This window comes from Puma concolor, chromosome B1 (assembly GCF_028749965.1).
Source record: "Puma concolor isolate L17-30 chromosome B1, mPumCon1.1.hap2, whole genome shotgun sequence".
Lineage (NCBI taxonomy): Eukaryota > Metazoa > Chordata > Mammalia > Carnivora > Felidae > Puma > Puma concolor.
Genome location: NC_141670.1, coordinates 204,551,493 through 204,576,555, shown reverse-complemented (window position 1 = coordinate 204,576,555; position 25,063 = coordinate 204,551,493). Strand labels below are relative to the sequence as shown.

Sequence of the window (25,063 nt, the reverse complement as noted above, 5' to 3'; positions counted from 1 at the left end):
CACAGCCCCCAGCACCAGGGGAGAAAGTGGCCGCCTTGGATGCAGCAGCACAGGGGTCGGGGCCCCAGCAGGGTCCGCCAGACGGGGGCAAGGGCAAGACCACGGCGCAGGCCCGGCTGACGCCTGAGCCCAGAGAGCCCCACATCCCACCTCCCGCTTCACCGGCCGACCCCCTGAGTCTGGGGGGCGGCTCTTGCCAGCCAGCAGGCTGGTGGCAGGGAGTGACGAGCTGTGAAGTGACATTTGGGGGCACTTTTGAGGCCAGACCCCGAGGCAGGAGCCTCCCACGTGGCATTGAATCCAGTGTTTACTGTGGCACAGCAGGTGCCGACCAGCCGAGCCCGGCTCCTCTCTGGGCACCACCGCCTTGCTGCTCCCCGCATCTGCCCCCTCCCCTCCCTCCCCTCCAAAGTCAAAGGTTTCCGGCGGCGGTGGTGGGGAAAGAGGCGATGCCGACGGTTGGGGCGCCACTGATGTCCTCGGAGGCCACGCTCAGGGGGCCCGATCCATCCTGGGGGCGAAGTCCCCCCAAATGCCCAAGGTCCCCGACAGCAGGGGCTGCAGCCCCGCCCACGACCGCCACCACCTGTGAGGTCTCCTGCGGCCGCAAGGGACGGTTCTGGGCTCACCGTCGGCCCAGCTGCCTGCGGCCCTCTGCCCCTCGGCCGGAGGGTTTTCTCCAGCTCTGCGGACAGCAGCTCAGCCCCACACAGTGCACTGCCCCCCCCCCCACCCCCACCGCGCGGGGACCCAATCCCCCTCAGGGCAGACCCAGGGCCCCGGTGCGGCCCGGGTGTGGGGAGCGGCGCTCAGTTCACACGGTAACCGGAGCCCCAGGATGGCAAAACCGGGGTGCTGAACCAGACACGGCGCCCTCGTCAAAGCTGCTCGCGGCGATTTCTGGTCCTTCTGCCGAGTGCCCTGTGGTCTGATCCCCGCCAGCTCCTGGTGCGACTGGGTGTCCTGTGCATCCCTCTAGGTACCAAACAGAATCCCAGCCGCTGCCGCGGCCATCTGAGGCCACCCTCTAGACCTGCCCCGTGGCGGGGGGGGGGGGGGGGGGCCGGGTCACTGAAACACGGGCCTGTCCAGCCCCAGGCTCCCAGAGCTGGAAAGGGCTCGAGGTCCCGCGGTTGTCCAGCCGCCCTCAGGGAAGGTGGCCGGTGCTCACGCGGCTGCCCAGAGGCAGACCCTGCCCCCTGCGAGGCTGGGACCGGCGGGGTCTCCATCGCCCCGGGCTTTGCGGCCCGGAACCCAGGCCCGGCCCCCTCCCGCTCAGACCTGCTGGGCGCCCCTCCCCCTCCCCCTGGTGCCCCTACTTGCTACCCTGGGTGAGCTCCTGCCTCTCGGTCTCTTCCCGCCTCGCCCCGCCATCGCTGGCGTCAGGACCGGAGGCAGGAACAGCTGCGGCTGGGGCCGGGGGTCGGGGGAAGGGCTGCCCTCGGCGCCCCTGCCGGCCAAGGACCATGTGCTTGTAAACTTTAATTTCCATACAGTAGAGAAACACACAGTACAAGCAACATGGGGAATCCATTGTACAGCAAAGGCCACCGATGCACCTCAGAACACACGCGCGCCCCTCCCCCCCCACGCCCCGCCACCTGCCGCTTCACACAGAACCGCACAGGGGAGGAGGAACCAGCTCGGTCCTTGGAACCCCAACCCCCGTCAAGGGGCTTCCTCTGCCCGCCGTCCCAAGGCCACCTCCAGGAGGACAAGCGGCCTTCCAGAGGGTGTCAGGTGCTCTCTGCCCCTGGCCAGTCTCTCTCCTGCCACAGGGCTTGGCCGGGAAGCCAGGGCGCCTCCGCTCGGCACCTGCTGTGGGCCGGGTCCCCACGCTTGACTCCCCGAGTCAGACACGGCCGCCCCCCAGGGCCTCCAGGCTGGCGGGGTCACAGCCCTGGTCATTCAGTGCGGTGGGCACTGTGGTGTTCAGTGGGGGGGGGGGGATGGGAGGCATTCCTTGCGGAGGATGGGCTCGGGGACCGATCTGAGCAGGTGAGTCGGAGGGGAGGGAGGGATAGGAGTAGGTCGGACGTTTGGACACAGGTATGGACAGGTGTCGAGGCAGGGGTGTAGGACAGAAGGTGGGGGCTGCAGGGAACTCCAGAGGAGCGTTCTAGATATCCCGGGCACTTGGAGGGTGGCCCTCAGGAGCATCTGTACACGGGGGACATCCGGCTGCCCCCGTGGCACTGTGATGAGGGAGCCGACCCCCCGAAGGCTGAGAGGCAGGTCCCTGGCCAAGCCCTGCCCGCGGCGCTGCCCCTGGACAGCCAGGAGGAGGCCTCTGGCTCTGCTGAGGACCGTCTGTGGTCCTTCGTCCCGACCCCGTGGGAGGCAGCGGCTCCGGACGGGACCTCTCGGCTGGCACCTGTCCTGGGCCGCAGGCTCTGGCACTCGGCGACGTGGGGAGAGCTCCCCCTCACAGGACCACCTCGGGCGCGATGCTGAACAGGAGGTCATCATTCCCCCGACGCACCTCCAGCAGCAGAGGGGACTCCGTCAGGACGGCCTCCTGCAGCTCGCTCGAGTCCGCCAGCGGGCGCCCGTTGACCTTGACGATGATGTCGCCATCTTGGATGCCCCCCCTGCCGACGGAGAGACACCCGGTCACCGCACATCCCTGCAAGGCCAGGACCCCGCCCGGGGGACGATCTGGTTGAACAGCAGCGGTTGGAGAAGAACCACTTCCGCAGGTGAAAACAGCACCCTGACTGCGGGGTTCCTACCCCAGTGGAAAACCAACGTCCTACGAGGGCCAGGGCTGTGTCAGCCTGCTTCTTCTACACGTTAGGAGGGCTGGGTCCAAGTGTAGGCTGCCGCCTTCCTAGCTGGGCTGCCTCAGGCCAGGCACTGGGCCCCTTTGAGCCTCAGCTTCTACACCTGCAGCCCTATGTGGGGACACGCTTGCAAATTGCAAATTGCGAGGTCCAGGACGCGGTGAGGGTTGACTAAGGAGGTGCGTATGGAACGCTGATTCACGCCTCGGCCACCGGCAGCCACCGTGATCCCTGGTCCCACCGCGCTGGCCCTGAGGGCGGCCGCCTGCTGAATAAGGGGCCTGAATAAGGGGCCGGAGCTGGGAGTTGACTCTTTGCCTTCATGGATCTGCGTTCTAACAACTTGTCCTGCAGGCCGGCTGCAGACCGAGCGCGTGTGCTGGGGGCCCGTGTTTTCCCGCACAAGCAACACGGCACATGCAAGAGGAGGGGGGTCCTGGTGGGGTGAAGGGGCCCCGCAGGGCTGCAGGCCTGCCTGCCTGGTTCCTCTCCACTCCACCGCCTGCCTTCGTGCCCCACGGCCCTTGAGCTTGACCTCCAGCTGTGTGAATTACCATTTAGACCACTGACGAATGCAGCCCACCCTCCAACAGCGGAGACCTGGGGCAAAGGAGGGAAGGGGCTCGTCAGAGCCCCTCTGGGCCTGGATCGGCCCACAAGGGTGCCGGGCCCGTGCCACACCGGCTGCCTCAGCTCATGGTGTTGGGAACAGTCAGTCTTTCCCAGCACTCGGTGGTCTCAAAGGAAACGGGGCTTTATCTCATCTGAGCTTGACCAAGTCTCCTCAGGGGACAAAGAGTGGGCTGAATCGTGTCCATCTTGCAGACAAGGAAGGAGGCCCAGGCTGGCGGGAGTCAGGCCGGCATGGGGTTTGAGCTCTGGGGGGGTCTCTACTGCTCTGTCTCCCCAGACCCAAAGGAAAGGACATTCTGGGGGCACCTAGGGGGCTCAGTCGGTTGAGGCTCTGACTTCAGCTTAGGTCATGATCTCACGGGTCGTGGGTTCAAGCCCCACGTCGGGCTCTGTGCTGACAGCTCAGAGCCTGGAGCCCGCTTCGGATTCTGTCTCCCTCTCTGCCCCTCCCCTGCTTCCACTCTGTATCTCTCTCTCTCTCTCTGTCAAAAATAAATCAATGTAAAATGACAATAAAAATAAAAATAAAAGGAAAGGATACTCTGAACCAAGGATGGTGACTGCCAATGCCCCAAGGAGAGCTTCATCCTTCCAGCCTGCCCCTGGCTTAGACGACAAGCCGGAATCCCACCTGCCACATCCATGCCATATCACGTGCCAGGGGGCTCAAGTTCGTACAAGGTCACCGAGGCGAGCCCACCCTCGGCCTCATGCCCACCCAACCCCACCCACCAGGATGTCTGCTGGCCCCATCCAGCCTTCCTGCTTCCTGTAGGGCAGTCTACCTCTGAGAAGGTGAGTTTGGAACGACCTCCTGCACGTAGATCCCACTGCTGACCGATGGGAAGTCTGGGTCGCTGGCTTTCAGTTCTTCCAGCAAACTGAAAAGGCAGTTCCGTGGTTAAGGCACGTCTGCCCCCATCCTCACGTGGGGGCGGCTACAACCCCCAAACCCCTGGAGCCCCCCAGAAGCTGGGAGAGGCAAAGAAGGACTCTCCCCGCAGAGCCTTCGGTGGGAGCGCGTCCCTGCTGATGCCCTGATTTGGGACTACTGGCCTCCAGAAGTGTGAGAGAAGGAAGTTTGTGGTGATTTGCTACGGTAACCACAGAGGCTTCCTGGAGGAGGCAGCACCTGAAGGGAGCCTGAGGGAGCTGAGGAAACCTATGGGACAAAGGGGGAAATGGCACTGCAGGCAGAGGGACTGGCCTGAGCCCAGGCCTGGGAGTGCGAGTGCGTCTGGCCCACGGGAACACCTGCAGGCAGCCAGGCATGGCTGGACAGGGTCTGGGAGGAGAGAGGGGCAGCGGGAGTCATCCTTAGACACTCACCTCGGGGTGATGGTCCGCATCCGTATGCCGATGAAACGCTTCTTCCAGTCTGGGAACAAATCATGACAAGACTCCGTTAGAGCCTCTGTGAAAACCTCTGCCTTCCCTGAGGGGCCATGTGGGGACTAAATGTCCCCCAGGAGCCAAAAAAGCAGCGGGAGTCATTTGTGTAGTCACAGGCCTAGAGCTGCTTCTCTCCTCTAGGCTGCTCTTGAAGGGCTGGGAGATGTCCTGCCTCGTCTGGTGGCTTCATGCCCACCCCCGCCCTTAGGACCCACGCACCCATATCAGTTCCCACATCTGCTGTGTCGTGAGACCTACACCCAAACCCTGGTGGGCACTGGGGCTCTCCTCTCCAGCCTTATCTCCCAGATTTCCCAGCCTTGCCTGCTCAGATCTGAACTTGTCACCTTCTCCTGCCTTCCCCATAAATGATAATATTAGCCGATAATGCCCAGTGAGCACTAGCCACATGCCAGGCCCTCTGTTTAGAGCATCATACACACAACTTCCCCCTGGCTGCTCCAGCCTGTGACTTAGAAGGTGCCCTAGACCCAGAAATAACATTTACCTTTCTTGAACCATAAGATATGTCTCAGTACATTTTAAAATGTCCTATCATAAAAACATGCTCTCTGACCACAGCAGAATTAAAGAAGTCTCCAAGAACTTAGAAACGAAATAACATACTTCTGAACAACCCGTTTTCAAAGAAGAAGTCAAACAGGAAACTAGAAAGGATTTTAAACTAAATAAAAATGGCAAAACGACATATCAAAACTGGTGGGATGCAGGTAAAGCAGTACGTGGAGGGCAATGAATAGCACCAAAGTGCCCATATCAAAAAAAAAAAAAAAAGGGTTTCACATCAGTGACCTCAGCTTTCACCTTAAGAGCTAGAAAAAGAAGATCAGATGAAACCCAATGTAAGCAGAAGAAAGGAAATACCAAAGATTGGAAATCCGTGAAGTAGAAAACAGAAATATAATAGAGAAGATAAAACTTTAAGCTTTCAGCCACACTGATCAACCAAAATATGAAAAAAAGGACAAAGGAAAAGAGAAGATAATTATCCTCACCAGGACCACGAGAGGTGACATCACCACGGATCCTACAGGCATTAAAAGGGTCGTAAGACATCGCAATGAATAACTTGATGCCAATACATTTGATGACGCCGACAAAATGCACACGGTTTAAGTTTCCAAACTGCCAAATCTCACTCATGAAGCAGCAGACAACCACGTAACCTCACCTCTATTGTGAAAAACTGAATTTGTAGTTAAAAATCTTCCCACAAAGAAAACTTCAGGCCCAGGTGGTCCCACAGGAAAATTCTACTAAATGTTTAGTTAGGAAAGAGCACCGACTCTGCACAAACTCTTGTAGAACGCTGAAAATGAGCAAATACTTCTGGGATATCATGATTTATAATGAGAAATACGTATTTTGATGTTTGTTTGTGGTTCCCAGCACACACCCCCTAACACTTTTGTAATCCCTGTGATAAAGGCTCCGGGGACATCTTTTGCTGTCAGATCCTGAAATGGTGACAGTGACAAATGTGAGATGGGTTTCTTCTGTTACCTACGCCCAAGCCCCTTGCAACCACTCCTGAGTATATGTTAGTGAGTGATTTTGAGAAGCCCCTAAGGAAGGGGCTGGTTGCTAGGGAAACCCACCCACGTGGCCAAGGGTCAAACTTTCAGCCCCGACTCCCAACCTGCCTCTGGGGAGAGGTGAGGGGCTGGAGGATGACATAATCACCATGGCAGGGATGTAACCAATCATGCCAACACCACGAAGCCCAAGAGGGTGGGTGGGAGAGCTTCCCAGTTGGTGATTCCTCGGAAGTACTCTGCGCCTCCCCCCAGACCTGCCCTGTGCGTCTCTTCCATTGTTCCTGAGTTACTCCCCTTTATACATAAAATGGTCATCTAGCAAGTAACTGTTTTCCTGAGCTCTGTGAGCCACTCTAGCAAATGATCCAACCTGAGGAGGGGCCATGAGAACCCCCAGTCTATAGCCGGTGGGTCAGAAACACAGGTGATAGCCTGCACTTTTGATTGGCATCTGACTTGGGGGGCAGTCTTGTATGACCTTGATTGTGGGGTCTGACACTATCTCTAGGCAGACAGTGTCAGGCTCGGGGGAGAACAATAGGACAGCTAGCTAACTTTGGGAAGCCCCTCGCATTTGGTCCCCAGGGTGTCAGAAGTGACGCAGTGTCGTGGCAGAGAACTGAGGACAGATAAGAGGCACGGGAGGGGAGTTTTTCCTAAACAACTTCCCAACTATCATCCCGATACTAAAACCAGAAAACTAGACCCACACCCCTCTGGAAGACGGCTGCAAAAACCCTGTAGACATTTTCAGCGAACCAAATTCAACAATATGGAAAAAAGGATAATACCTCATGAGCAAGGGGGCTTTATCCCAGGAATACAAGGATGGTTCAACCCTCAAAACTCAGCCAACACAATTTGCCACATTAACAGACTCAAAACGAAGACCGCCGTCTCCAAAGGTCTAGAAAAAGTGTCTGACAAAATCTTCTAGCATCTGTGGCTTCTAAAACCCACGAATGGAAGGGAACTTTTTCCACCTGGGGTGGGACACCTGCGAGAGACCTTGAATGAGCATTCTGCTTACTGGTAGAAGACTAGAGACGTCTCTCCAAGGTCAGGAACAACGCAAGGACATCCTCTCTCACCACTTTTATTCAGTGTCTTATGCAGGCTCTGGGCAGACAAGAACAAAAGGCATCCAGACTGAAAGAAAGAGGCAAAAACTGCCTCTATCCACAGACTGCAGAATAATCTGCATAGAAAATCAGATGAGGACACCTGGGTGGCTCAGTCGGTTAAGCATCTGACTTCCGCTCAGCCCATGATCTCACAGTTCGTAAGTTCTGGGGGAGGAATTGACAAGCTGATTCTAAAATCCGTATGGAGGGGCGCCTGGGTGGCTCAGACGGTTAAGCATCCGATTCTTGGTTTCGGCTCAGGTCAGGGTCTCACGGTTTTGTGAGTTCGAGTCCCGTACCTGGTTCTGTGCTGACAGCGTGGAGCCTGCTTGGGATTCTCTCTCTCTCTCTTCTCTCTCTGCCCCTCCCCTGCCTATGCTGCTGTCTCTCTCAAAATAAATAAACTTAAAAAAATAAATAAAATCCACATGAAAATGCAAAGGATCCAGAAAAACCAGACCGACTTTGGAGGCGGGACAGATTGGGAGGGCTGACGTTGCCTGACCTGAGGACACTGCAGAGCTGCGGAAATCTGGACGGACAGACAGACAAGTGGGGCAAGACAGGCTCATTTTTTTTTTTTTTTTTTTGTTTTGACAAAGGAGCAGTTTAGGGGAGAAAAATACAGAGCGCCGGAACAACAGACTATCCAAAACAAAAACAAACAAAAAAGAACGTTGATTCATACTTTGCGCTATTAAAAAAATTAATTCAAAATACACCATCGTCCTGAGTCTAAGACCTCAAAAAGTAAACTTCTAGGGGCGCCTGGAGGGCTCTGTCAGTTAGGCATCCGACTTCAGCTCAGGTCATGATCTCACAATCCGTGAGTTCGAGCCCCGCATCGGGCTCTGTGCTGACAGCTCAGAGCCTGGAGCCCGCTTCCGATTCTGTGTCTCCCTCCCTGCCCCTCCCCCACTCACCCTCTGTCTCTCTCTGTCTATTGAAAATGAATGAACGTTAAAAAATTTTAAAATAAATAAAAAACAAAGTAAACTGCTAGAGGAAAAGGTAGGAGAAAATATTCCTGGCCTTTGGTTAGCAAAGATTTCCTAAATACAACACCACATGCACGATCCATTTAAAAAACTTTGTTAAATGAGACGTCATAAAAATTCACAAAACTTCTCTTGGAAGACACCGTTTAGGGAACAAAAAGTGAGGCCACGGGAGGAAACATTTGCAGCTCGTGTCTCTGACAAAGGCTCCTATCCACAATGCTCTCAAAACCTGCTAAGGACACAGACAGCCCCATCTTTTTAAGTGGGCAAAATATCTAAACAGGTTTTTCTGCACAGAAGATCGATGGACGGGACCAGGTGGCTCCGGGTGAGGGGAGGTCAGAGCGGCGGGGCGGAGGGGTGGGGGGGGCAGGGGGGCTGGGCCCACGGGTCTGCAGTCCGGGCGGCTTGGGTGTTCACCCCCAGCAGGTGCAGCCCGGGAGGGCTTTGGAGCAGAGACGGCCGTGGTCTGCCCTAAGTTTTGAAAGCGCCCCTCAGCCGGGAAGGTGTGTGGGGGTGAGGACAGCGGTACATCCCAGGCTGGGGTGCCGGAGAGGGAGGAAAAGGCCAGGCTGGAGATGTAAATCTGGGAGTCACCCCCCTAGATGGCACTTCAACCCTTAAGGCTGGGCGGGGCCCTCAGAGGAAAGAAGGGCCCCGCACAGAGGCCTGGGCCCCGCATCCCGCTGCCGACGTGGGCGCCGGCCCCCCGTCAGCATTGCTCAGAACCCCAAGGTCATGCTTCAAAACAGGAAGGAGCCCGAGCCTCCTGTGCTTGTGCGTGAGCGGCCCCCTGGCTGGGCAGAGGTGCAGCCCTGTCCCCCGCCAGGCAGCCGCCATCGCGTCGGAGTCCTTGGTCACAACCCCGATCGGCACCCAGCCCGGAGCCAGCGGGCCCAGCCCCACGCGGCTTCTCCAGAAACACGGGCGGTGGGGTGGGGGGCGGTGCGGGGTGGCCTGACTGGGTCCCTTTGTCTCCTCCTTCGCCGGGACGTCACCTAAATGCGAGGGTCCCGCGTGGGAGGGACCCAGGCGAGGCGACAGTCAGTGCAGGAAACGAAACCACGGGGGGGGGGGGGGAGGGAGGACTTCGGGTCCCGAATGCTCCCCGTGGGGAGACAGGCAGCTCCCCACACCGCCGGCGTGCTCGTGTCGCCAGAGGACGCACTGAAAGCGGTCGGCTGCAGGGCACGTGAACGTCACCTCAGCATGAAAACCAGCCAAGCCACGGAGAAGCGCGGGCTGGGGCTTCGCGGGCACCAGGGCTGATCCCTGAGGTGCCCCCTGAACCCGCGTCCCGGCCAACGCCCCTCCGCCCCAGCTCCAAGTTCAAGCTTCGCCGGGGACCCCACCTCTCCTCCCCTGCAGCTGCCGCACCCCAGCCAGGCCGCCAGGAAGGCAGCGGGGCCCCTCGTGGTTCCCCGCGGTGGACCCCCCCCTGCCCGGCACCCGCGGCTGCCTGCCAGCCCGCGCCCCTCTCTGCACCCCTCTCCCGGCCCTCCGCCGGCCTCCCTACTCTGACGTCACCGCGTAGACTGGCGCTCCCGTGCCCCTCCCCCCCCCCCCCCCCCCCCCCGCGCCCCAGCTAGAACAGAACCCCCCAGGGGCCACGGCTCCGTGAACATTCGCCGTCGTCGCCTCTGCTCCGAGACCCACCCTGCAGCCCAGAAAGCGGACTGACGGTCCCAGCCACGGAGCTGGGAGAGCGCCCAGCTCAGGTTCCAGGGACACTAAAGCCTGTGGCACCTTGAAGAAGCGACGATGGGTTCCAGGGCGCAGGCCCTGCCCGCAACCCCCTGCTCCTGCCGCCTCCCCGTCTATTGCACGCGGTGCCCAGTGCCTCCCTGCACCTCTCCCCGGGCGCACGGGACACAGAGACCCCTGGGGCCGGAGGTGAGCGACGTTTCCACTCCCCAGGCTGGACTGAGCACTGAGGATACATCTTCCACAGTTCACGGGGGGGGGGGGGGGGGGACCCTCCAGCCAAGCAGCCCTGGGGGTGCGCGCCAAGTCCCAAGGCTGGCTGAACCCCCAAACCCTCGTGAGCCCCGAAGCTGAGACAGGACCAAGAAGTGCTCCTTGACATCTCCCGAATTTAACTTAAGGATGGTCTGTTTTAAAGAACTTTGGATTATACTCTGGTTTCTCTTCAGATCGTATAAATCTTTCGCCTTTTAAAGAACTTTAGATTAACTGGGCTTACATATTTTGAAAGTTTTATTAAGAAAAAAAAAAAGCAAGAGTGAACACGTCAAGCTCAAAGGTTTTAAATTATAGATTCAGTCACCCCGCTAAGAATTACTGGGCTCTTTGATTAGTCCACATGTCCTAGGGGAGGTGACAGCTCTGGGGGCAGGGGATGACTGTTTCCCAGGGTGTCCGGGGAACGGTCACAACAAAGGAATGAACCCTGGTGGCCCCAGGCGGGCTCTGGCCCGAGAGCGGAGAGGAACAGGGCAAGAAGCAAGGAGACACGACCATCCAGTTTCCCGGAACAGTCATCTGACGACTCAACCTGCACCACATGCAGACCCACCAATTTCCAGGAGGCGGCCAAGGCCAAAGGCACCATTGGGGCAGAGGGCAGTTACACCAGGGACACTCAGCTACTAGGGAAAGGACCAAGGCTGTGACAGCTCAAAGGTGAAGCCCTGGGCTAAGTCCTGAGCTCCCCAGCAGCCAAGGAGTAAAGGGCTCCAAAGGGTTAGATGGCCCCCTGTCTAAGAGAAGAGGCTGTCAGCCTCTCTAGGGAAGGCCGGCTCTGCCCTGGCTCCAGGCCGTCTTCACACAAGGGCCCCCGATGAACCAAACGGTGTTCTCGCTCGAGAGTAGTTCTTCAGGTGACCAGCCCTCACGGCACCGGTCGCGGCTGCACTGGGTTCCGAGTGCTTGGCTGGTGGGACCGTTGGGGACGGGGCAAGCACGAAGAGGCCCCCTGCTCTCAGCGAACTGCTGGTGAGGGGGCTGGGAGGAGACAGGGGAGCAGTCTGAAGGTGGGAGTGGTGGGGGGGGGGAGGCCTGGGCGGCGAGCAGGTGGGCGCGGGAGACAAAACGGCTGGAGGGAGGCGCTCACTTGGGCTAAAATGAAAGGCAGGAGCGTCGAGGCCGCCAGGAAAGCTCCTGAGATCAGGAGACACGACCCTACTTTGGAGAACAGCCGTGGCCACCAACTGTAAGAAGGCGCTTGGCAGGCCCTCACTGGGGAGTCACCTGTGCCTGGCCAAGGCCCGCACCGGGTGGATGCCCCTGGCTGTCCAGAAGCGGGCAGGGGAGGCTGGACATCCCTGTGTGGATGGGGATGGAGAGAAGGGGCTGAGAGAACATGACTTCCAAGGATCAGGGGCTTGGGCACCACCGCTTTGGAGTTGAGGCTACCCTCCCGGGCAGTCGACCCGACCAGCAGACTGAGAGGGCAGTGTGCGGGGATGGGTGGGTGGGAGGAAGGAAAGCAGGGAGGGAGAGATGGAGGGAGGGAGAGATGGAGGGAGGGACGAAGGAAAGGAGGGAGGGAGGGAGGGAGGACAGACGGACGAGTCTGCAGCCACCCAGAGAAGTGGAGCCTGGGGAGCCCAGGTCGCTGGAGGCAGGTGGCGGGTGGCAGGTGGGGGACGCAGCCAGAAGGGGACAGTCTCGCGTGGTGGGGGTTGCACGTGGACAAGAAGCACGAGGCGGGGGGGACAGAGAAGGAGGCCGTGGCTGAGCGGGCGGGGGCCCCAGGGTGCCGGGGGACAGCTCGGAAGGCCGGCGTCCCTGCCCCGGCAGCCCCCGGGGCGGCACCGTACCTTTGGCGTGCCTGTCCTGGAACTCCGTGAGGAAGCGTGTGATGCGGTCCGAGGGGATGGCGAAGGAGATGCCGGCCGCAACCTTGAGCGTGTTGATGCCGATGACCTCTCCGTCCTGTGCGGGGGGCCGTCCGAGGGGGCGGTCACCTGGGCAGCCCGAGCCCCGTGGCCGCCGCCCAGTTCCCGTGGCCGACCGGCCGTCACCGCCCCCGAGGGGCTCCCGGAAGCTGTCTGGGAAAGGCGCTCCGGGGTTCGCCTCCGGGCCTGGGACCCCCCACCTCTCCCTCCAAGCCGGACCCCTCCTCTCCCTCGCCAGACAGTGTCCGTACGGGAGCTCGCGGTTCGCCCCGCGAGGAGGACACCCCCAGCAGCATCCCGGGAGCCCAGACGGGGGGTGATGAGGCGTATGCGCCCCTCTCTGCCTTCCTTCCAGAAGCACGACTGGGGGCGTGAGGTCGGGGCGGCTCCGGCATCACCCGCCCCCTCTGCGCCCTGGGAGCTGGCCTCCCCCGCCGCCCCCACCCTGCACCCCTCGAGGCTGCAGCCGGGGCCCCGGACACACCTCGCTCTTGACACCCTCCCGGGAAGGCACTCCTCTCCATACCCAGCACGCACCCCTGCGCCGGCTTTTCTGGCCTCCAGCCTGAAGCCCACCCGCACGACTTTCTCGAACACCAGTGCTGCGGCCTTCGTCCCGCTGAGCGTCCGACCCCTCCTGCTCGTGCTGTGCTGCTCCCCGGACCATCTTTCCCCTGCACGTCCCTCTCAACCCCAGACCCTCGGTCTCCACGGTGCAAGTTAGATGCTCCCTCCTCCAGGAAGCCCTCCCTGCCTGCATCCCTGCAGAGCCCCCTCACTGCTCCTCATGTCACACTTGCCCACAGGAGCTCCCCAGGGCGGGAGGGCATCCAACAATTCTCAGGGCCCAGAGCCGAACTGATTTCTGAACTGAACTTTGGGTTGATTCTGGAAATCTCCCCTGGGATGGGAATGAGCCTAACTCTGGGGCCCAGGGCAGACCTGGGGCAGGGGTGACCCAACAGGGCTGGGACGGAACGAGGATGCCCCCACACCCTCGCACGTAAACGCCAGGATGGGGGGCCCAGAGCCGTGACCGGCCGTGACCTGTGTCTCCCCTGCCCCAGGTCCTTGATGGGCATGTGGTCCCTGCCTGGCTGCTGTTCTGGGTCACCCTTACTCAGCAACCCTGGGGGCTTGGGGGGGCAGGGCAACAGGCACTTGGGGTCATGCCCTCCCCCGGGGCCCCCAGCCCAGCCACCGGGTGCGAAGATTCAAGGCGCATCTTCGAAGTTCCATCCCCGCCTCGGGGCCGTGCTGCCATGTGAGTGGAGGACTTGGGGACACTCACCAGGTTCACCAGGGGTCCCCCGGAGTTCCCGTACTGCAAGGGAGGAAACGAGACGTTAGCTGAGCCCTGAGCCCCTCGCGGGTTCCTGAAGCTCTGTCTCCTGAGCCCTCCCTGTTAACCAGCACAGAAGACGGGTACTCGGATTTTACCCCCAACAGCATCGAAAGGCCTCACTCCTGCCCCCATTTCACAGGTGAGAAAGCTGAGGCCCCGGAGGCCACGTGGACGCCGTCTGGCCTGGGCCAGAGCCCTCTGCACCCGCCACACGCCTCCAGATTCGCCTCACAGGGTACAGTTCTTCCCCACCCGCCTCGAGGGGTCTCTACAAAGACTAACATTTCCAGAAGAGCCCGAACCACGGCAAACCAGAGAGGTGGGTGTGGGGCGCCTGGGCAGAGCGCGCCGTGAGCCCCCCGATTCGGTGGCAACACTGAGGACGAGAAAAGCGAGGCTGACAGGGCGAGTGGTTCGGGCGCGGCTACGCCTCTGCGTCCCCCAAGGGCTGGCCCGGGTCAGGAACGAAGCCGCCGACTCCCAGGGCGGGCCTGGCGCCCGCGTGCAGAAGTCATAGGGAGTCCAGGCTCCGCTCAGCGTAAAGAAGCACCTTTCTAGCACGCGGGCCGGGCGACGGGGAGCGAGCCCCGCCGGAGGCCCCGCGAGGACTCACGTTGATGATGGCGTCTGTCTGGATGTAGTCCATGTCGGAGTCCCGGAGGCCCAGCTCCTTGCCGTCCCGCTGGGCCGTGCTGACGATGCCCGTGGTCACCGTGTTCTGCAGGGCAAACGGACTGCCGATGGCCACCACAAACTCGCCGGGCCGCAGGTCTGCCGAGTGGCCCAGCAGCAGGGCCGGGAGCTTCTTCTGCAGGGGGGACACGGGGAGGGAGGCTCAGCTGTCTGCCCTGGGTGAGACTGGAGCCAGATCAAGGCCGGGACGGTCCCAGGAGGGCCGGAGCGGCTGGCGACACCCATCGGGGGTGAAGGGCAAGGCAAGCTGCCAACTCAGACGGAGGCCGGGCTGGCCTCCAGCTGACCCGTAGCAGGAGGGACCCGGGCTGGAGTCCTTGGAACAGAGCCTCAGCCACACCAGTGACCACGGGAATCCCCAGGTGGGCTGCAGGGGTCACACACAGGGAGGAGGCCCACGGGGTCCGGCTGGGCACAGCCTCTGAGGTCATCGAGCTCAGTGGTTCGGTGGCCACAGGTCCCTCTGAAAGTCTGACAGGGGCTACGAATGCCGTCAAAAATGCATCACACACAGACCGATGCCTAGGACTGCAGGGGCTCTGGAGCCCTAGTTTTGGAATCCTTGATCCAGCTCAACCAGATCTCCCGATGTAGACACACAGGGAAACTGAGGCCCAGAGCGGCGAGGTGACTCAGCCAAGCTCTGCCATCACCCCCTGCCCACGGAGACGCCTGCCCACTCCAGTTTCACGTGGAGCCGGCCCGTCTGTCTGTCTGAGTCCACGGCTGGGCCGGCAGCTCTGAGGGCCAGCCGTGTTGGGGTCGCCTCCGTGTTCCGGAAGCTGCAGGAGACACGCTCAGAGGGGGTGCTCCTGAGCGGGCTTAAGGTGCCCGAGTGCGCACAGTGGCGAACGTGGAATCCACGGCGGCCGAGGCCCCGTCGCCAGCACCTCCGTGAATCTGGGGGTTCGGTGTCGCACCCCTTACGTCCGAGGCCACCACCGGGGAGGGGCACTGCTTCTGGGGGCTCCCCGGGGACGGCAGTCACTTGCAGACAGAAAGCTTTAAGAGAAGGTGCCGGCGACCGTCCTGTCCCGATCGCGGGGGGCCTCCCTCTAGCTCTGGGCAAGGACCCCACACCTCGGACCCTCTGAGCACCCGGTTGTGTGTGGTCACTCCCCTTCCCTCCCTGGCAGTGGCCTCCTCTTTCTGCTCCAGCCACCATGGCACTTAAGGTCTTCTGTCCCAGGGCAGCTCCCAGTACAAACGGGGGGACCTGTGAACGGGGGTGAGGCGAGCCGGCAGGGCTCCACTCGGCCCTTCCTCACCTGCCCGCGTGGCCGCGGGGCCGCAGCCCCCCCCAAGACTGGGGGGGCCACCACGCGCGGGACCCAGGGGCTGAGGCAGCTCCCGCTGGGAGGTCGTGCAGTCCTTACTAAAGTCCACCCACCCCTGGGGCCACGGACGGCTGCTGCGTGTGCCCCTCGGGATTGTGCCGCGGCGCCTGGAACAGGAGAGACCCGGCGACCGCCAGACCCGCGGTCCAGTCTGGCTCTGTGTCACCCTGTGGGGGTCCTCGGCAGGGGCTGCACCCTGTGGCCCTCGGGCCAAATGCAGCCTGCTGCCTGTTTCTGTTTTGTAAATAAAGTTTTATGGGGACACGGCCATGGGCTCGTGTGGCCTGTGGTGGCTGCGTCGTTGAGAGGCGTCCCCAGAGGGCCCGGACCCCACAAAGCCTCGAAGTGCTTACTGTCTGGAGCTTCACCGAAGACGTTTGCCAGCCTCTGTCTTTGAGCACACCCCGTGCCCCACCCCAGCCTCAGTTTCCCCATCTTTAGAACGGAGGTGGTGTCCCCGGGCTCAGTAACTGCCGTGGGGAAGGGTCCCCGTTGGGATAAGCCTCTCCTCCTCCCTGGATCGGGCAAGAAGGAGCCTCCTCACAAAAGATTCATTATCACCAAAACCACACACTTTCATTCAGAAAGAGCGGAAGCCGGATTCCAAGTCAGCCAAGCCAGACTCACCAGCGCAGACAGCCGCCCGGTCACCGGCCTCACGGCAGGGGCAGGCTGCCCTCACCGAGAGTCACGACCACAACACTGGACGTGCCCTGCCCCGGCTTAGCCTGACCTTGGGCAGTGACTTAACCTCTCTGACCTCAGTGTCCCCTCGGAAGCAGCAGGACACCGACGCCCCTTCTGTCAAGGGCGGTGGGGCGCAGGCACAGTGCCAGCCCCTGGCGGTGATGCGGGACGGCTGTGGCCCCGCTGTGGGCCCCGCCTGGCCAGCTGGGGGGACGGGATGTGGAGGGACCGGAGCGTATGTCCCGGAGCTCCGGGCCAGCGTCCCGTCAGCCCCACGGGGGAAGCTGCCTGTCCTGGAGTAAGCCGGGAGGGACGCAGGCAGCGTCCCTGGGCCTTGGAGGACGCCCCTTCGCGAACGACTTGGGGGCACATCGCTGGCTGGCGGGCTTCAGCCCGGCTCTGCTCGCACACGGCAGCTCAGGCAGCAGGGGCGGGGGGGTCTGGAGACCCCGGTTCTAGGCTGGCCCGCCCCGTGGCTGGGCCTCGGTTCCTCCGAGCGTCCCACAGGGAGGTCGGGCCGAGGCGACTCCGAGCGCTGGGGCCTGGGAAGGCGCCCCTGCCCCGCCCGCCGCCCACTCACCTTGGGGTGGATCTGGATGGTGGCGATGTCCGACTTCTTGTCGATGTCTTTGATGGTGGCCTCGTACGTGTCTCCATTCTGCAGCTGCACCTTGAGTTGTTGCCGGCCCGAGACGGCATTGGAGGTGGACACCACGTGGGCGTTGGTGACGATCAGGCCGGCCTCCGACATGATGAAGCCCGAGCCGCTGGACAGGGGCACATTGCGGCCAAACAGGGGGTGTCTGCGGGGAGCGAGTGCGGGCGGGGGGGGGGGTCAGGGCAGCCGGGGGCCTGCTGGAGGGGAGCGGAGCCCCGTGTGGGGTAAGAGAATGCGGTTCGGGGCCCCCCACCCCCACCCCGGCCTCGGGCCCAGCCCCGCCACCTTCGGCTGCGGCCTTGGCCTGCTCACTTAACGCCGGGCCCTCTTCACGGCCTCAAGGGGGGGCGGTGACCTCTGACTTGCAGTCTGCCGGGAAGGGACACGAGGCCCACGCCTGGCAGGCCTGTTAGGACAGGCGGGCACAGAGCTGGAGCCAGACAGGCCGGCACTTTAATCTCAGGGCCGTCCTGCTCATTACCTGCCTGGCCGTGGGCAAGCCTCAGTCTCCCCAGCTAGGAAATGGGGCATCTACCCTGCTGGGTGTGACGCCTGTTGTCCAAAGCGCCTGGGGGCAGGAAGCCACTCAACAAACAGGGCTGGGGGACAGCGCAGCAGGTGCCGGGGTCCCCAGGGGGGTACTTCTCCGCGGAGGGGCAGATCGGACCGTGCAGGGAAGGGGCAGTGCTGGGGCGGTCGCGTTCCCACCCCGCCCGGTCCCTCCCCTGCCCCGCACCTGCCCGGAAGCCCCAGACGGTGTGACAGGCAGGGCTGGGGGCAGGCTCTGCTCCATGATGACACCAGGTGTCATCCTTCCGGGGACTCAGGGGGCGGCGGGGACAGCGGACGGTGCAGGGCGGGGTGTGTGCTCAGACACAAGCAGACGCCGGGCCCGGCCTCTGTCTCCGTGAACAGGAGCAAACGGTCAGGGGTCAGAGTTCCCTGATGTGTGACCACGCCCAGCCGCCCGCAGGGCCAAGAGGGAACCACGGCCGCGGCTCAGGACCCTCTCTGGGGCGGGTCGCCTCTGGGACCCCCGAGGGGCCTGGACGGGGCAGGAGAGAAGGAACTCGAGGGTGGGGGCTTTCTCAGGGAAGTGAGGGTTGCACAAGACCCACCTCGGCGGGCAGGACCGGTGACCAGAGCCAAGGCCACCGGGCACCCCGAGCCAGACTCCCCGAGTGATTTAATGCTCACGACCACCCTACACGGTAGGAGGCCTTCAGTTTGCGGGTGGGGAAACTGAGGCCCAGGACTTGAACTACTTCTCTGGGTCAGGCAGGCAAAGGGCAGAGCAGGGGTTTGAAGCAGGCAGCCTGGGCACTCGGCCCCAGGGGGACCACGGGATCTGACCACTCACACGGGCCGTTGCCCCCGCCCCCCAGCTCCGTGTGGCCCTGGGCGAGGGCTGCACCTGGCCACACCCCTGCACCCACAGCTAGGGTCTGGCACTTGTCTGCTGGAGGGGCCCGAGGCGGGCCCGAGGCAGCCCCGGGGCCTCCCCGCCCAGGCCGGGGTCACAGCCAAGGCTCCCAAGCTTGATGAGCATCTCATCTGTGTCTGGGATCTTGCCCGCTCGGTCTCGTCCACCCACCCACCCACCCACCCACGTGGACATCGGCCTCGGAGGCTGATGTGGCAATGGCATTGCCACCTGGCCAGACTGGGCTACAGTCAGCAATTGGCTGGCTCGAAGCCTGGTGCCCGGAGCCTTCTGGAAATACACGGTCCTCGTCTGAGCCACTGGCAAGGCCAGGGACATACCACTTAGTGTGTCCAGTTATAATTTCCTCAATGATATGTCTCAGGGTCTGGAGGTTGCAGAAAGGGCAGTAAGGGGTCAGCTCTGGGGTCTGAGAGACCTGGGGTGAAACCCCGACTTGGCACTCAGCCGCTCTGTGAGCTCAGAGACGTTTCCAGGCCTCTGCTCCACACCCAGAAAATGGGAACATCAAAGCTTAGCTTCTGGGGCTCAGCCCTGAGGGACAGCAGTCTGTCGGGGTACAGTCTCAGTCAGCACTGAGGGGCGGGCCCCCCGGGCCCGACTCTTGGGGTGACTCCTGTGAGTGCCCGGCTGTCTCCACTAAGAGGTGGGCATTCACCAGGGCTGCTTAGACAGATGCAGGCAAAGCAGCTGAGGGGGCTCGGAGCACACGGCAGGTGTCCAGGGATACTGCTTTTCCGACAGTGAGCTCATGCCCTTGGTGGCTTGCCGCGTGGAGCACCATCAGGGGTGAGCACTGTCCTCACCCTCCAGAGATGGGGGGCAGTGACGTCCAGGAGCGAGGTCTCCCCCCGGGCAAGCTCCACGCCCAGGGAGCAGGGAGCCCCGTGCTGGGGCCAGGAATCGGGGTGTGGGGGATTCTGCCCACCCCCAGGGACCGGGGGCCACCCGGTCCTCTGCGCCTCGGTGTTGGCATAATGGCACCGGCCGGCCTCCACCCCTCGGGAGAGCGTGCTGGGGAACGGGGCTCTGGCCCCGCATGCCTCATCTGGGCTGTCTGGAGGCCCCCTCCCACACGGGGGCCACGAGGTTAAGACAAGGAAGAGGAACCCTGAACGTGAGACGTCGCACTGTCAGCGTCTTCTCTCTGGGGAGTACAGGACGCCCCGGGAGACCTCAGGACTGCCCTGAGCGATCAGCCGTTGGGGCCCCGGAGCTTCCCAGAAGCAGCTCTGACAGTCTCAGGGCCACCAGAGCTGACTCCGCGGTGCGCCTGCTTAGCACGCCCTGGCGCTATGAGGTCGATATCCCCCCCTTAGCGGGGAGACCAGAGTCAGAGAGGGGCCGCCCTCCCCAAGGGCGTCAGCAGTTGGAGGTGTCGGGGAGGTCTGCCGGACCCCACGTGCGCTTGGCTTCGACCGCCCCCGTGCTAGAACGGGGGTGGGGGGTGCCCGGGAGGGGTTCGCACACCTCAGGAAGAGCTCTATGTGGACCACGGCCGGCGCGATCTTCTCCACCACGTCCGCGATGAAGTTGAACTTGTACCTCGGGCTGGTCAGCTGGTGGAGACCTGCGCTGGCGGGAACAACCAGGCGCATTGATGAGACCCAGACACCGCCAGCGGTGCCCCGAACCCCGCCCCCCCCCCCGGGGAGGAAGCTCCAGCGAGGACCCCCCCCAGGCTCAGAGCCCCTCAGGGATGCCCGACACTCAGCCCGGTGACACCCAGATATTTGGGAGGGGGCTCCCTCGTCCCAAGAATGGTTACTGTGGAGTCTCCTCACTGGACGCCATACCACCGGGTGGGCCGGGAGGCTCAGAGATGTCAGGACACTTATTCTGACGTGACACTTGAGCCAGACCCGAGCCAGCCCCCTGGGCCCTCACCCAGAGCAATGCCCTGGCGTGAGGCCACCGTCCCCTCCCCCGCCGGCTCTGGCCCGTCCTCCAGCCTGTGCTAGTGCCGTGATCGGGCAAGGTGACAGCAGAGGTCCCCGGCCATCCCTTCGGAGCTGCCCTGGTCTGGCCCTGGGGTGGCCCCCTCCCAGGCCCCGCGGGACTCCGGATGTCTGCGTCGCCAGGGCCCCCCATCCAACTTGGCCGGACCCCAGTCCGACTTTCCAGGCGGTTCATGAACCCCCTGGAACCTTTGCCGGCTCAGATTTCTGCTGCTGTCAGCAGTGGGGGCCACCGCCTGCCGGGACCGCAGGCCTGAGGGATGTGGGTGGCACCGGGCCCACACCCCTTCGGTCTCCCTGCTCGGGCATGTGCTGAGCTCTCTCCGGTCGCAGCCAGAGGCTGGCGGTACCTGGAACCGGGCCTGCCCAGCACTGCTTGTAAGCGGCTCCCCGAATGAGCCGAGTGCTGGGAGTCCCGCAGGCCGGGCTTGGCTGGGCAGCCCCACTTCTGGCTGTGTGGCTTCAGGCAAATCACTCACCCTCTCTGGGCCTTGACTCCTAGTCTGAAAATGAGGCTGAAGGTGCCCCCCCCCCACCCCCGACCTGTGGGAACCGGGTACGGATGTGACTTGTGAGCCTAACCCTGCACCCCGGGACTGGTGCTGGCGAGCAAAGAGGGCTCGGCCCGTGAAGTCCAGTTCTGGGAGGTGAGGGGTCATCAGGGTTGAGTGAGAATCCGGATTTTTCCATTTTGCCCAGAGGGACAGGAGGTAAGGCGAGTGTAGCTATCATCAGTGCTGCATAAACATCTGGGGCAAATGCAGGGCTCTCCACACCCCGACTCATCTCCCCACGTCCAGGAGGCGGCCAGGGCAGGGGGCACTGCCCCCATCTTAAAGGTGGGAAAACTGTGGCTCCCTGAGCTCAGTCCTCTTGCCTGGAGATGCGTCTCTAGTTAGAGAAGGCAGGTTCTGAGCGCAGGCCGAGGGCTCTCCTCCTTAGGGGCCCCGAGTGTCCGTTATGCCTGAACCGGAGAGAGCTTCCCTCGGGGTCCAAGGTCAGAGGTGGGGAGGAGACCCCCCCCCCCGCCGGTTCTGTGATGTCTGCTTCTCAGCCAGGCAGTGGGCGCTGGACAGGGGGCCCCAGGCCACCGTGGTCAGCCTGAATCAAAGGCTGCCTGTCCGGGGTGGCCAGAGCCCGCTGGCCACCGCGAGGCCCCTCACCCATCAAAATGCAGGCGGCCTGGGGCTACGGCCTGGGAGCCCTCTTCTTCCGGGTGGCAAAACCCTCGGAGGGGCGGGGTGTAGGGCTCAGAGCTCACATTAACGGGGGCCCTGGGGCAGGGCCCACTGTGGGCCAGGGTTCCTTCCCCGCTCCCAGCATGCCATCGCGGTCGGAGTCTGTATCTCCACGCGGGATCGCTAATTTTCCCTGACGCTCTGCGACCGAGGCCGCCAGTCAGCTGGGGGGGCTGAGCCCAGCTCTGCCCTCTCCACCTCGAGGCAACCCCCCTGGGAGCCCACGTCATACTCTGGCCTCCGGGCACAGGGAAGGAAACCAGCCACAGAGTCTGCTGCCCTGTCCAGGTTCCGGTCTCTGACGAGACGTTCCTGGCCGGGCAGTTCCTGTGCCCTGGGGACCTCAGAGGACCCCGACCCCAGGCCCTTGTCTCTTCCACCAGGTGGGCGTTTGGCAGGGTCTTCCGGGTTTCCCCGGCCGAGGCTCGCGCCCACCGTGCTCTGCTGGGGCGGCCAGTCCCCGAGGGCTCAGTCAAGGGTCACCCTCTCCCTGCTGTGTAACCTGTTGGGCCATTTACCCCCAGTCTCTGCTCCATCACCCACCGTTCTGTGCCTCATCTGCACAGACCATTCATTCCCCACTTCCCCCCGCAGGACGCGCCAGCTTGTCCCGGGCACAATTCCAGTGCCGTCTCCTCCAGGCAGTCCCCCGGCAGGCTCCTTCCAGCCAGCATGAGTCTCTCCCTCCTGGGGTTCCCAGTGTAATGCCCCACCCACGGCCCTGCCTCTCATGCGGGGTATATTCAAGCCACGCAGGCCGAGCGCCTCTGTGTGCACCTGAGTTCAGCCGAGTTGGGCACAGCACAGCGTGACGGGGGATGGGGCACAGCAAAGCCCAGAGGTGCCCCAATCCGGGTCCCAGGGACTTCAGAGCCTGAGTCCTCCCTGACCCAGAGCGTGGGGCACCCCTCCGAGGCTCCTGGGTCAGCCAGCTGATGACTAGAGCCCCGCCGGGCCCTGTCCCTTTAAGCAGGGCCCCGGGGTGGGCGGTGGGGAGGGGGTGGTGGGGCGGGGCAGGCCTGTTTCCTGGTCCTCCTCCCTACACACAGATGAATCACCCCATGAATCAGTGGGAAGGGAGGACTCGGTTCCCACAGCCTCTTTCCACATGAAAACCGTGGGCCCCACGGCTGGAAAGCAGACTCTGTTTATTTGGGCTTTTGACAACCCCCACCCCACCCCCTCCTCCAGCCAAAGTTCTGAAGTCAACAGTCAGTCCCCACCAGATTCAGCCGTTAGCCTTTGTCGTTGTTGTTGTCGTGTTTTGTTTTCAAAAATAAACTGTGACCCACGGGCTCTGGAAGGTCCAGTTCGTGCAGAATTTGACACGGCAAAGCAATCGAGGCCAGGTGTCCAGTGGGGCCTCCCGGGAGAGGAAGGGACACAGCCAGGATGGGACGGACTGGGACAAGGGTTGGCAGGGAGAGAAGCTGGGCGTCAGGGCTCCACCCCAACACCCTGGCGTGGCCGAGCTCCCTGGAGGGCTCAGGGACAGTGGCAAACCCCGAGAGAGGACTTCACTATGTGCCAATTCTGGAGAGCCATACTGCCACGGAACAACAGAGGGGGAGACCAAGGCCCAGAGTGGGAAAGTGACTAGCCCAGACATCCCACCGGGCCGCCTTATAGTGTTACACAGGCTGTGGACTGCACAAGCCCAGGACCATTACTAACAAAGGTCTCAGCATGACTGGCTTCCCTTGGAGTTGGGCAGTGCGCAGCCTGCCCAACTATGCATTACCCCTCCAGCGCATAACAGGCACTGAGACCCAGTTTTGGCCCTCTCTGAGGTCATTGCCTTTATTCCATCATAAGAAGCTGCCACCTGTCACGCCGTGGTTAGCTGTGAACCGGGATGGAAGGGCCGTCGGCAGATGACCGCAAAGCCTGGGCCTATGCGTCCGTAATGCTGAACACAGCTTGCAGACCAGATGACGACGTCTTAGCGGTGCCTTCGAGGCCCAGGTTCTACCTGCGCCTGTCGCTCTCCCCTCTGGGCCCCCGGCTCCCTTCCCTCGTCCCTCCAGCCCAGGCCCGCACACCTCCTCTGGGGAGCCTGCCCCGACTTGGCAGGCTCAGTGACCACTCTCACCCCTCTGGGTCCCACAGCGCCTTGTAACACCTCCCTTCCTGAGGCATGTCCTTCTGTCCCCATGGCCTGGGCGCCCCAATCCACAGCACTGAGCAGGGAGCAGTGAGACAATGAGTGAATGAGCAAGCGGGGGGGGGGGGTGCATGGATGTTCTACAGGGACCGGGGCGCTGTCCCAGGGGACCCCCCACGGCCCCCAGCCCCCACCTGCAGGCCGCACTCACCCATCTGGGGCGGGCTCTGAAGCCCCAGGGGCCGCCTCCAGGGTCTAATTAGCCCCCAGAGCCAGGAACGGGGGCTTCCGATCCCACTGGGGCTCCCAGGGGCACCAGCACCGCTGTCCGTGGCCCTGGGGCCCCAGGCGCCTGTCCCTGGAATGCAGGCCTCCTCCCCCGTGGGTCCCTCCCCACGGCCGCCATCCACGGGCTCCGGGCCCGTGGTCCGGTGAACTCTTGTGACCGTTCTTCAAGGCAGGTGTCTCTGCCCATTTTACAGGCCAGGAGAACCCCCCCGCCAGGGCCCAGAGCCAGGTCCCTTGACGCTGACCCCAGGTACCTCCTCTGTCCCGGGCTGGTCCTCAGCCACTGCGCCTGGCTGTCCTGCCCAGGGGTGCCTGACCCGGCCAGTCCTCGCCTTGGGGCCAGCCTGGCTCCTCTAACGTGCCAACATCACGGAGGAGAGGCCCTCCCACCGGCCTGTCTGGACTTTTTCAAGGTGGGTATGCAGGCCAGTTGCCACGGAAGCCAAGGTGTGCTCGGCCCCCGGGCCTCCCCCGACAGGAAGCCCTCCCGGCCCTGACGGGTCCATCAGCGGCTCCTCTGGGCTCAGGCTTCCCAGCCGGTCCTGGGAAGTCCCCTGGGCATGTGGCAGCCCTTCCACAGACATTGCCTTCCGGCACCTTCTCTTCCTCGACTACCTACCTCTCCTTCACCCTCACGGCTATGGCAGAAACACCCAGCCGTCGGCACTCAGTCTGCTGGCACTCAGGGCTGTTAGCCTTCACGCTGTGCCAAGCACTTTGGACTCCTCGCCTGACTGCTCAGTGGCCCAGCGGGAAGGACACCACTGCCATCCCCACTTCACAGATGAGGGATCTGGGGCACGGAGAGCTTAGGAGACCTGCAGGTGGTGTAGCTGGGACTCAGCCCTGAGAACCGAACAGGGTCGCAGTTCTGGCTCTGCCCGTTACGCGCTCCGGGGTGACAGCATACAGTTGGGCAGGTTGGACACTGCACATCTCCAAGGGTTCACCTGCTCCCC

The 25,063-nt window shown here is 62.5% G+C and overlaps 1 protein-coding gene across 2 annotated transcripts in view; it reads right to left on the bottom strand.

Moving 5' to 3' along the window:
- Positions 1–1,467: 1,467 nt before the first annotated feature.
- HTRA3 (HtrA serine peptidase 3) overlaps positions 1,468–25,063 on the bottom strand; it is a 30,196-nt gene continuing 6,600 nt past the window's right edge. The window contains exons 2-9 of one of the 2 annotated variants that reach the window (XM_086705544.1): positions 19,987–20,086; positions 16,995–17,217; positions 14,311–14,505; positions 13,644–13,676; positions 12,275–12,389; positions 4,746–4,794; positions 4,202–4,297; positions 1,468–2,591 (exon numbers count right to left, since the gene is read on the bottom strand). In XM_086705544.1, coding sequence (XP_086561670.1) covers positions 2,426–2,591; positions 4,202–4,297; positions 4,746–4,794; positions 12,275–12,389; positions 13,644–13,676; positions 14,311–14,505; positions 16,995–17,217; positions 19,987–20,086 — 977 coding nt within the window. In that variant the 3' untranslated portion in view covers positions 1,468–2,425. Of the gene's footprint in view, positions 2,592–4,201; positions 4,298–4,745; positions 4,795–11,291; positions 11,457–12,274; positions 12,390–13,643; positions 13,677–14,310; positions 14,506–16,994; positions 17,218–19,986; positions 20,087–25,063 lie in introns of those variants that run through there. The other variant, XM_086705545.1, reaches the window with a different exon arrangement.